At 34.4% G+C, this 9,965-nt stretch overlaps 1 protein-coding gene across 1 annotated transcript in view; it reads left to right on the top strand.

The window, feature by feature from the left end:
• The window catches only part of LOC130645138 (protein RRP5 homolog), a 30,687-nt gene extending 21,544 nt beyond the window's left edge, over positions 1-9,143 (top strand). Inside the window, exons 27-48 of the mRNA XM_057451019.1 lie at positions 1,389-1,469; positions 1,668-1,767; positions 1,877-1,959; positions 2,043-2,105; positions 2,318-2,411; positions 2,550-2,633; positions 3,091-3,193; positions 3,504-3,684; positions 4,002-4,061; positions 4,196-4,221; positions 4,324-4,420; positions 4,762-4,875; positions 5,115-5,311; positions 6,054-6,100; positions 6,183-6,218; positions 6,788-6,886; positions 7,110-7,178; positions 7,265-7,449; positions 7,717-7,885; positions 8,160-8,313; positions 8,581-8,746; positions 8,919-9,143. Coding sequence (XP_057307002.1) covers positions 1,389-1,469; positions 1,668-1,767; positions 1,877-1,959; positions 2,043-2,105; positions 2,318-2,411; positions 2,550-2,633; positions 3,091-3,193; positions 3,504-3,684; positions 4,002-4,061; positions 4,196-4,221; positions 4,324-4,420; positions 4,762-4,875; positions 5,115-5,311; positions 6,054-6,100; positions 6,183-6,218; positions 6,788-6,886; positions 7,110-7,178; positions 7,265-7,449; positions 7,717-7,885; positions 8,160-8,313; positions 8,581-8,746; positions 8,919-9,087 — 2,377 coding nt within the window. The 3' untranslated portion in view covers positions 9,088-9,143. The remainder of the gene's footprint in view (positions 1-1,388; positions 1,470-1,667; positions 1,768-1,876; positions 1,960-2,042; positions 2,106-2,317; positions 2,412-2,549; positions 2,634-3,090; positions 3,194-3,503; positions 3,685-4,001; positions 4,062-4,195; positions 4,222-4,323; positions 4,421-4,761; positions 4,876-5,114; positions 5,312-6,053; positions 6,101-6,182; positions 6,219-6,787; positions 6,887-7,109; positions 7,179-7,264; positions 7,450-7,716; positions 7,886-8,159; positions 8,314-8,580; positions 8,747-8,918) is intronic.
• The last annotated feature ends 822 nt before the right edge of the window (positions 9,144-9,965 follow it).

Consider the following 9,965-nt stretch of genomic DNA (forward strand, 5'->3'; position numbering starts at 1 on the left):
ACTCTGCTTCTTGACACGAGTATCGCTTATAAACATTAACATAGTGATGTTACTAAGTACTGCTACTAGTGTTATCAACACTCCTATACCGCATAGTACATATGTCAACGAATCTGGCACTAAGACTTTCACCGTGCAATTCCTCACCATGCTCATGGAGACAACCATGCTAAGGCTGTTATCTCGAAGTAGCTTGTGTTTACAGAAAGCAAGTTATGTCATGTTATTTTATGTAGAGTTTATGTAAAGAAATAATTTGTTTTGCTCGATATTGGCCATCTTAATGTTGTTCATTAATTATCAACGTAAATGATACCCAAATGGGTTTTGTAAAGTTCTAACTTATTGAGAAAGATAAAAAGTATTGTAGCTATGTATATAATTCATTTAAATTTCTATTGTTGCATAATGTAAATTCATTTTCCCTGATGTGTTGATATTATTAAAGATAAGGGATAAAATATCCAAAATCTACGATGAACCTTAATGTTTATCTTCAGCAAAAGCTTGTTATAACAGTATTTCATTTTGTCACATTTGACCTCTGCTTGAAACAGAGGCCTTATAGAAATAGTCGAAAGGATTTGACCCTAACAATACCGCCACCAAGGTAGCACTGTTCGAAGCACACTGATTTGAAGGGAACAGAAATTCATAGTTTCATTAACAAGTTCGGAGTGGTTTTTAAGAAAACCCTGGAGGTTTTAACACTCGTCCGAGCAGTTTTTCTAGAATTTGAGAATCTAATACACCTTTAACTCCCACAAGATCTTCCAAATATTCTCATTCTAAAGATCTGCAGGAAATGAGTAAACCAATGTCTCAGACAGGTGCGATAACTATATGAGGAGGCGTTATGTGAATAGAGGATGGATCCAGATTTTAATCTACCTTTGTCCTGGTGTTTTTTACCTTTATCATTAGAGAAGGCAAGTCTAAATGAATAATATTTTATCAACCGATGGACATGTAGAAATTGTTTTCGTGTCTGACAACTCATTAGTAGCTAGCTATGTACAGTATATCTTCGGACAGGTACGACAGAAACCAGTGTTACAGACAACCAGCTTATTTTCTTTGTTTGTAACAATATCTTTATTGTTCATAGATATCTCTATATGTGCATATCAAAAAACTCAAAATACGCAAAAATTAGTATAATCGTAATAGAAGTAACACAAGTATGCGCCAAGTTAATATGCGCGAAAATTGAGCTTCATAATTTCTTTTTCTGCTAATGATATTATACCCTGTTCGATATATAAAAGTATTTTAGCTCGTTTCGCAAAAATTAATGCTTACAAAAATTGACATGAATTATTGTGTCATATGTGTGTCACCGTAAAAGTACCGGAATTTCGTAACATTTCATGTGTTTCTCGTATTAGAAATTTCAACAATAATGTTATTGTCGAAAACATCAGTGATGAAGAGCAGAACATTGTTGTTGGTTCCATCGTAAATGCTGTGTAAGCTTTTATCTCCTTCACTTCTTGGGGATATAGTAAAAACTTAATGACCAGTGAAGTTGAGATTTACTTTTGTTTAATCTCTCTTTTAAATTGTCGCACTATCTGAAAAAAAATCCAAAAAGGATAAACCAATGTTTTTGTAATTCATTTTTTTAACAGTGATAACGTCATTGATATCGTCTTTTTCTTATCCAGTGTGAAAGGGATCAAGCCGACTCAGTTAAGCGTGACTTTACTTAATGGAAAGATGCATGGTCGTGTTCATATATCGCAAGTTATGGACTCGATTGAAGAGGTAATATAGTGAAAGATTTAATAGTAGGCAGTGTGGCCATTATCGCCTATGTTTTTACCTGTGCTATTTCTATTATATAGTGTTTTAAACGGGTTCAAATCTTTTTTAGGGCAAATCTCCCCTCCAGGATTTCAAACCATCGCAGACTATCCAAGCTAAAATTCTTGGATTCAGAGATTTAAAAAGTCACAAGTACGTTGTTTTATACGTGTGCTTTTACTTAATTTGTTCGCTTGCAAACATTGAGTAACAGATGTGAATTCTTGTATTTTTAGGTATTTACCAATCTCACATACCAATATTTCGAAATCTTTAGTGGAACTCTCAGTGAAACCGAGGTAATATATTGTGTCGCACGTGCGAAATTCTTTAGGCAAAAATTGAGGAATGACAATTCTTTGTTGTCGTCCTGATTGACCCACAGCGCTTGTTCCCTTAAGCTAATTCTTTGTAGAGTTTGGCTTTATTTTTTAACAAAAGTACGGCTAGAGATAAACCTGTATGTATTACTTTCTATCTCAGCCTCGTTTTTGTGTTGCATTTGTTATAGTGTTTTGGCTGGTGAAACTACGGCTGATGATCCTGTTGAAAAGAAAGTGAAGGATTACACTTTGGGAGAATCCATCGACTGTTTTATCACCTCTGTAAGTTATTCATTGTTTTGTTTGTTTTTTTTGTTTGTTTGGTGTGTTCGTTTACCACCTGCAATACATGCTTGCTGGTCACAGATTATGTACCTGTTGCATAATTCCTTAAACAGGCACACCTTTCGTTTTCTTTAGATCAGCAAATCGTGCGCCTGGGTTTCGGTTAGCCCTTCGGTATCCGGCAGAATATCATTTTTGTGTTTAACAGATGATGTGGAAGTATGTTCTTTATGTTTATAAAAATGTTTCTGTGTTTGTTTTCAATCCATATGCAATCAGTGTTTATCTAACCCACATAGTAACCATATATATATAACACACTGGAAAATTTCTTTGCTACATTTTGTGCTGGGGTGTACCTATATAGAGTATAGTATATAATATGTAGTAAAGTAGCGTACATATTGTGTATTATACTACACTAACCTTCTATCTAAAGTCTTTATAAACATGTATGTGCAATTTCCACACGTTATGTGTTATGTTATACCGACTGGTAGCCTTTCAGTACAGAAGGTTATTGGTTCAGACCATGGCTAAGTCATGCCAGAGATTATAAAAGTGTGAATTAATCCTTTCTACTTATGTTTAACACGAGAATGTGATATCTTAAGGCGTTTGTGTTGCTGAGCGGTTTTTGTCCACAGTGTTCTTAACAATAACTTTGCTTGTTCAGGAACAGAAAAAATTGTCGTCGAAATTCAAGTCTGGATTTGGTTATTCTGTTACTGTTATCGGCCACGATGACGAGTTCAAACATTTGGATTTATCAAGAATTGGTATGTGGCTTTCCATTCTGTTATTCTTCTATTTCTAATGAGCTTTGAACTAAAGTAATCTCATCATATGACACAGCTTCGGGCAAAATTAACTTAACAGGGTATGTTAGGGAAGTTTGTCTGGATTCATGGTTCATGCTGTTCACAGGGCAGTATATATGTGCGACATTAGCACGCAAGGTAGAAGAAAATTTATTCCAATAGTCTGATTGTCGAATGAAGGGGCAATATCCGTCGAAGTTTGCGCCAGTTTAAATTTAAAGTATATCAACCTGCGTACATTGATAATAAATTTGTTTGATGTCACTAGGCGATCCGATGAAGTTGGTTGCGAAAAACAACCAAGTAACAGGAAGAATATCTAAAGTACTGGCGTTTGGTCTGCTGATTCAATTACCCAATAACAAGTGCGGAGTAGCGCACGTGACAGAGTTGTTTGATTGCTACGGAGAGAACCCTCTAAAGAAATTCGCTCTCCATCAATTTGTGAGGTTTGTCTGTTGGTCTATTTGTTGGTGGTCTATTTGTTACCCTATTATCCTACGATTCGTCTAAAAATTCGTAATTATCAACATATTCTGTATAAACCCTCACTAAATAGTAAAGGTTAAGCGAGACAACCAATCGATTGCCTCGTTTGTTTTATTTTTTTTATAAAAATCTACATCAATGGTTACTATTTGTCAGATGAACATACTCTCTAACTTGGTTTGTATATTGCTAAAAATGGTTAATCATTTGTAAATGATACGCGAGAGCTTGTCTCGTTTAACTTGTAACTTTTGAAAAAAATTTTTAACTGTTTTAGATGTCGAGTGTTAGCTGTGAACAAAGATAATCAAGTCGATCTCTCATTACGGGAATCCAGGTTTGTTCGTTTAATTTGACATCACTTAATGTGCATCAGCTGAACGAAGTTTTTTTAACTGTCAAAATTGAGAACCATTTTTTTTGATAAGGTGGAAAAAAATTTTTTAGCTGCTTCATTTTTTTGTGTTTTAGAATATCGGGAGAGGTACCAGAGACAGGTATGGTTTTATTTAAAGTCAATTTCTGATAAGAATTTCAAATTTTAATGTTTGGTAAACTTAATTTTAAGGGAAATCTCTTGGTAACTTATTTTCTTTTAGAATTTGATCGTGTGATAAATGGATACGATGACATAAAGGAGGGCGATGTGTTACGCGGTTACGTTAAATCATGCTCGAAAGTCGGAGTTTTCGTCAGGTAAGCGTTGTAACGTTAGTTTACGTGTCGAAGGACTGTATTTTCGCGTTTATTTGGCCTGTTAGGCTTTTTCTTTGGCTTATTGAAGCTTATATGTACAATACATCCTAGTGAACATCCATTCAGAGTATGGGTTTCACTTCACCTTGGGACATTTCTATCGCCTGATTAAGTGTGTCTGTCTCTACGTAAACGCACTGTGTCGCACATAGACACTGTAATAACCAGAATTAACTGTATCAAAAGAGAATGATTCTGAAAAATTAGAAATTAGAATCCGTGTCGGTGTACGTAGTGTATCGCTCCTTTGTATAACAATGATTTATTTTCTTTTTATTTAGCCTTTCACATAGTATCGTTGGTCGTGTTCAAATTAAGAATTTATCGCAATATTTTGTGAAAGATTTCGCATCATTGTTTCCAGTTGGAAAATTGGTCAAAGCAAAAATTTTAAGGTAGTTATAACCTATCACACATGTTTGTTGCATGGTAGTTTGTTTTGTTTTAATTATTTGGTTAAGTGGCTGAAACTATAGTTGAAAAGAAATTGTTCGCAAATCAGATAATAAAGTAAAGGGCTGCTTAAGTGGGTTTCTTTTCACCATGATTATTTTTTTTTGTACTTTGTAAACGATTTACGATTATTTTACCACCAAAACCTTTTTCTATGTTTCCATCCACTCTTTTGCCTTAGTATCGATCCAAGCAACAACCGAATAGATTTATCTTTACGTGGTAAAGACGTCGGCGGACCCGACCCTGCACCCGCACCTAAACGAAAATCTCTCGATGAAAATCAAAATGGCGACGGCGATTCGGATGGAGAAGGAAACGTTTTAAAAAAGAAGAAAACATCTGATAGTGATGAGGAGAGTGACGATGACAGTGATGGTATGTTTATTTTCTTCTTTTTAGTGGTTGTTTTATTATGCACTTTTTTATTACAACAATTTTGTAAGAATCGCAAAATGGGAATGCTGGGAATCAAAGACAATGGCAAAATAATACTTATAGGTGAATATTTATCATAGCACATCCGTATTTCATTCTCAACAGAGAATGCTTCACCCCGATCAGACCTCTGGTCAAGACGGGCGAGTATAATGCGTGTAAGTCATATTGAAGAAGAACTACTTTGTTCATCACTAACATACTGCCAAGCAATGAGCCGGATTCGATTCTGTTGAGAATGAAATACGGATGTGCTATGATAAATATTCACCTATATGTATACACACCATCCGAATAAACTATCTGAGTTCATCACTAACATATTGCCGCACGTAGTGTGGTGGGTTTGTCTGCGGCTCCCAGTTCTGGGGACCGCGGATCGAATCCCGCTCACTGCTTGGCAGTATGTTAGTGATAAGCAAAGTAGTTCTTCTTCAATATAAAAAAATAATACTTGTTTTCTTTTTTTTATTAAAAAACAATAAAACGGACTTTGAGGAATATCTTTCAAGTCGGTAATTACCGGGAAATCAGTTGTAGGTTTACCTAGGTTCCAGCTTGCAAAAGTTTATAGAGTGTACTGTAAAAAAATGAAAGAAAGAAAAATAGGAACACTTAGGTTGTAGCCAAAGTTCCCAGTTATTATTAAAAGCAGTGTATTAATATTGTTTCTTGCCTTCAGATTCAGTTGAAAGCGACGACGAGCCGACACAAGAAGACGTTGTTATGGTGCGTTTGTACGACTTCTGTTTACACACGATGTACACGCTGTTGCGTATGTTGTATAGTTCTTCTTTGGTTTTTCTTATAGGACGAGAATACTAATGATGCTAAACCAAAACTAAAGGTATATAGATTGTTCTGTCGTATTGTTTTGTCGCATTGTAACTGAGGAGGATATACTTGTGAGAAAAGAAGCGCACGTTGCTGTTTCATTGAAAAGTATTGCATAAAAGGCGTGTAAAAATCTGAAATGTTTTAGTGATCAGTTATTTTTAAGATTATCAAAATTCGAACAAGGCAGGTCTTTATTCTTATTTATTAATGTTTTAAACAATATATTTATTGCTTTAAACCTGAAATCTCGGCCTGATGTTCTTCTAAAGCATAATCTAAGAAAGAGCGTGTTTTCGTTTCAAAATGTTCTAACATGATCAGTCAAGTGGACAGTAAACACACACAATACTTCTTTGACTTCGCTCTTTTAAAGTGTGTTACCAATGATTTCACTGAAAAAACATTGAATTATTGCCCACCAGAATTTTCTTACTCATACTGTTTATTTTTTACTAGCCTAGGAAATTTTTTCTAACTGTTATTGATGTTGGTGACGTCTTTGAAACCTATGACCCTGGAATAACCCTGGAACTGTTCAAAAAATGCATTTGTTAATTATTGTAGTTTTTATTTTGTCAGCTTTCCACGGCTTTTGATTGGTCAGCAAAGGATTCTGATGAAGAAAACGACCAATCAGAGAAAAGTGATGAAAGTTCTGATGAGGAAAACAATACAAAGGTTGGATTGGATATTTGTCTCTATAAAAAGTGGTTTAAATTAGAATTTGACTTCTTCCTCCTAATTTTACAAGCAAATCAATTCAGTTGTTCAAACTCATTAATGCCAGTCTCTGTTTTTTGATATGTTAAAACTTTGAATTGGATGCGTGTGTGGACAGTGGAAAAAAATGAAAAAGAATTATTGCTAAAATATGTAACTTTAATGTATTTTTATTCGCTAGGCATTAGCAAGGAAGACAAAACGCCAAAAAAGAGCTGCGAAGAAAGCCGAAGAGGAATACTTACACAAGGTTTACGCTTTATTTTATAAATGAAATGTTATCTTCATAGATTTGTTACTGTGTTAGTTGCTAACATAATAGTGGTACAATTTTAGGCGGAATTGGTATTACTTGATACAGAACGACAGATGGAATCTGCTGAAGATTTCGATCGTATCATTCTTGGTTCACCAAACAGTTCGATCATATGGATTCAATACATGGCTTTTCATCTTCATTCAGCCGAAGTGGAAAAAGCAAGAATGGTGGCACAAAGAGCTTTAAAGACAATCTCGTTTAGGTAACTTTCTCAGTTCAGTTCGTTCTACTTATAAGACACAATGCTTGTCATCAGGCTTCTCTGCAGGAATTTGCAGCTCTGTTTTTCCTTCCACTTTAATGTTCCTGTAAGCCTTCTATATTGTTCTTCTACCAGCAATTTCTTCCACACAAACACGCCTGTTTTTTGTAATCTATCTTCTTTACGTTAGTATTTATTGTAGCCTACATATCATTGCCACCCTACAGCTGAAATAACTACAAAAACGGGATAACTATTTCTGTTTAGAGAAGAACAAGAAAAGTTGAATGTTTGGGTAGCATTCTTAAATCTTGAAAGTTTGTATGGCACCAAGGAAACGTTAGAAAAGGCATTTCAAGATGCCGTTAAAGTAAACGAACCGAAAAAGATTTATTTAAAAATGGTGGAGATATATAACAAGAATAACAAGAAAGAGGTAAATATTTTTTCAATGATCCAATCCTGATTTTGTAGTATTCATATAGTATTTTATTTGGAGCTATTCTAAAACGAAATTCGAAGGTAAAAATGTTGGCTATGTATCTTTTAATACTTAATGATAGCAAGTACCAAACAAAATCGTGGCTAAGGAAGTCAGGCTCTGAAACATTTGATTTCTGCTGTTACAAATGTTTCTTTCTTTATCGAAATTTCCTCTGCAACAGTAATATACGACCTCTGTTTGCCATTTTTCTTATTTCACACACCAGGAAGCAGAAATGTTGTATCAAACCATGTTAAAACGATTTAAAAGCAGCAAAAGTGTTTGGACTGGTTATGCGACATTTCTGGCGAAATCCGACCAAGTTGAAGAGGCGCGGAAGTTGCTGCAGAGAAGTTTAAAGTCTTTGCCATCAAGAAAACGTGAGTTTGTTATGTCTTTAAGGCGGAAAAATTTTGGAGTTTTTTGGATTTCAACTAAAATAGCTAATTAGAAAATTTTTCCGCGACGAAACGATTATGATAAAGTTTATTGAAATATTCTTTAAGGTCAAATCAAATTTGGAATTTTCGTTTGCAACAACAAACTTTGTGAGAAAATTAAAAAATAATAATAAGCGCAAAAGAAAAATAATAGCGCCAATTTTAGTTATTGCGTACGCTCCATTGAAAAATGTGTTTTCTTTTCAGATGTCGAAACCATAGTAAAATTTGCCATTTTGGAATATAAAATGGGTGAGCCCCAGCGTGGCTCAACCATTTTTGAAAGTGTTCTGAAGAACTATCCAAAGAGAACGGATGTCTGGTCGGTTTATATTGACATGTCGATAAAAGAAGGAGATTTAGATCAAGTCAGGTATATATTTTGTGATGCTTGATTTCTGAGATACTTTCTGCTACTTAAGCAGACCATGGGTTGTTTATCTTCTAAGTTTTTCAAGTTATCTTTAAATCTGCATTTATTTAAACTCTAAATATTATAGTTAACCGATGCATGATTCACGAAAAAAATATTTTTTTTTTTTAAGAAATATATTCGAACGCGTAACAACGTTTAACATGAGTTTAAAGAAGATGAAGTTTCTTTTTAAAAGATACATCGAGTTTGAAGAACAATATGGTAGCAAAGCTACGGTTAAAGAAGTTCAAAAAAAGGCGTTGGAATATGTGGAGAGAACCAATGTGGATGAAGAATAGACATTGTGGTGTGCATTTTTTTTTAAAAAAAAATATAGTGTAGACATTTAACTAAAGCCATGTCGTATTTTTACTTCATTTGTATACAAGAATTATTTTTACAGCTTTGATTTTAATGGCGTCGCATTGAAATTCATAGGATATTTGCGTTATATATCTACGCAGCAGGGAAAGAAGAGATGTTAGGTATTTGCCACTATGACCCCGAATATTTTAATAATAACATCAACCCCTGAACACACCCCGTACGTACGTACCATATCAGAAATGTAGTTAAAACTGCACTAAACCCAAAATCGACGTTTAAAAATACAGATAATATGAGCGAAGATATATTTGCAATTTATGTTTGTATCCACAACCAAGTTCTCTGACTTTCACTGCTGTCTGTTGTGTTTACAATGGGAAATAAATTACCATACGCGCTTTGTTAACTAGGACCAGTATGAGCTTTACAAAATCTAGAGGAGTCTCATTTCTATTCACGTGCATGATGTACCACTTGGAGGGTTGTCACGCCTTAATAGAACTTCCAATATTCCTCAATTTTTAAAATCTCTAAAATTAGTTTTGTTAACAATATCTTTTCTGATCTTAATTTTTCTTAAGTGTTCTGGTTCAGTCTGTCATGTTTTTTTCTTTCAAAATGCTACACGGGTGCAGCCAAAAGTTGGTTTTTATTATTTATTTATCTTCATTTGGAGTTTCTCATATAAAGTTCTCAAATCTTAAATTTGGCTATAAAAACTGATTGAGGTTACTGATTGGAAGTAGTCACTCAGTTGACTTTTTCCACGACCCCATACAGTTCGTGTAGAAAATAATGACATCTTCATTGCAGCCTTATTCGCTTAACGAAGTTTTGGTGTTGTTGCATT

The sequence above is a fragment of the Hydractinia symbiolongicarpus genome, chromosome 5 (assembly GCF_029227915.1).
Source record: "Hydractinia symbiolongicarpus strain clone_291-10 chromosome 5, HSymV2.1, whole genome shotgun sequence".
NCBI classification, from domain to species: Eukaryota; Metazoa; Cnidaria; class Hydrozoa; order Anthoathecata; family Hydractiniidae; genus Hydractinia; species Hydractinia symbiolongicarpus.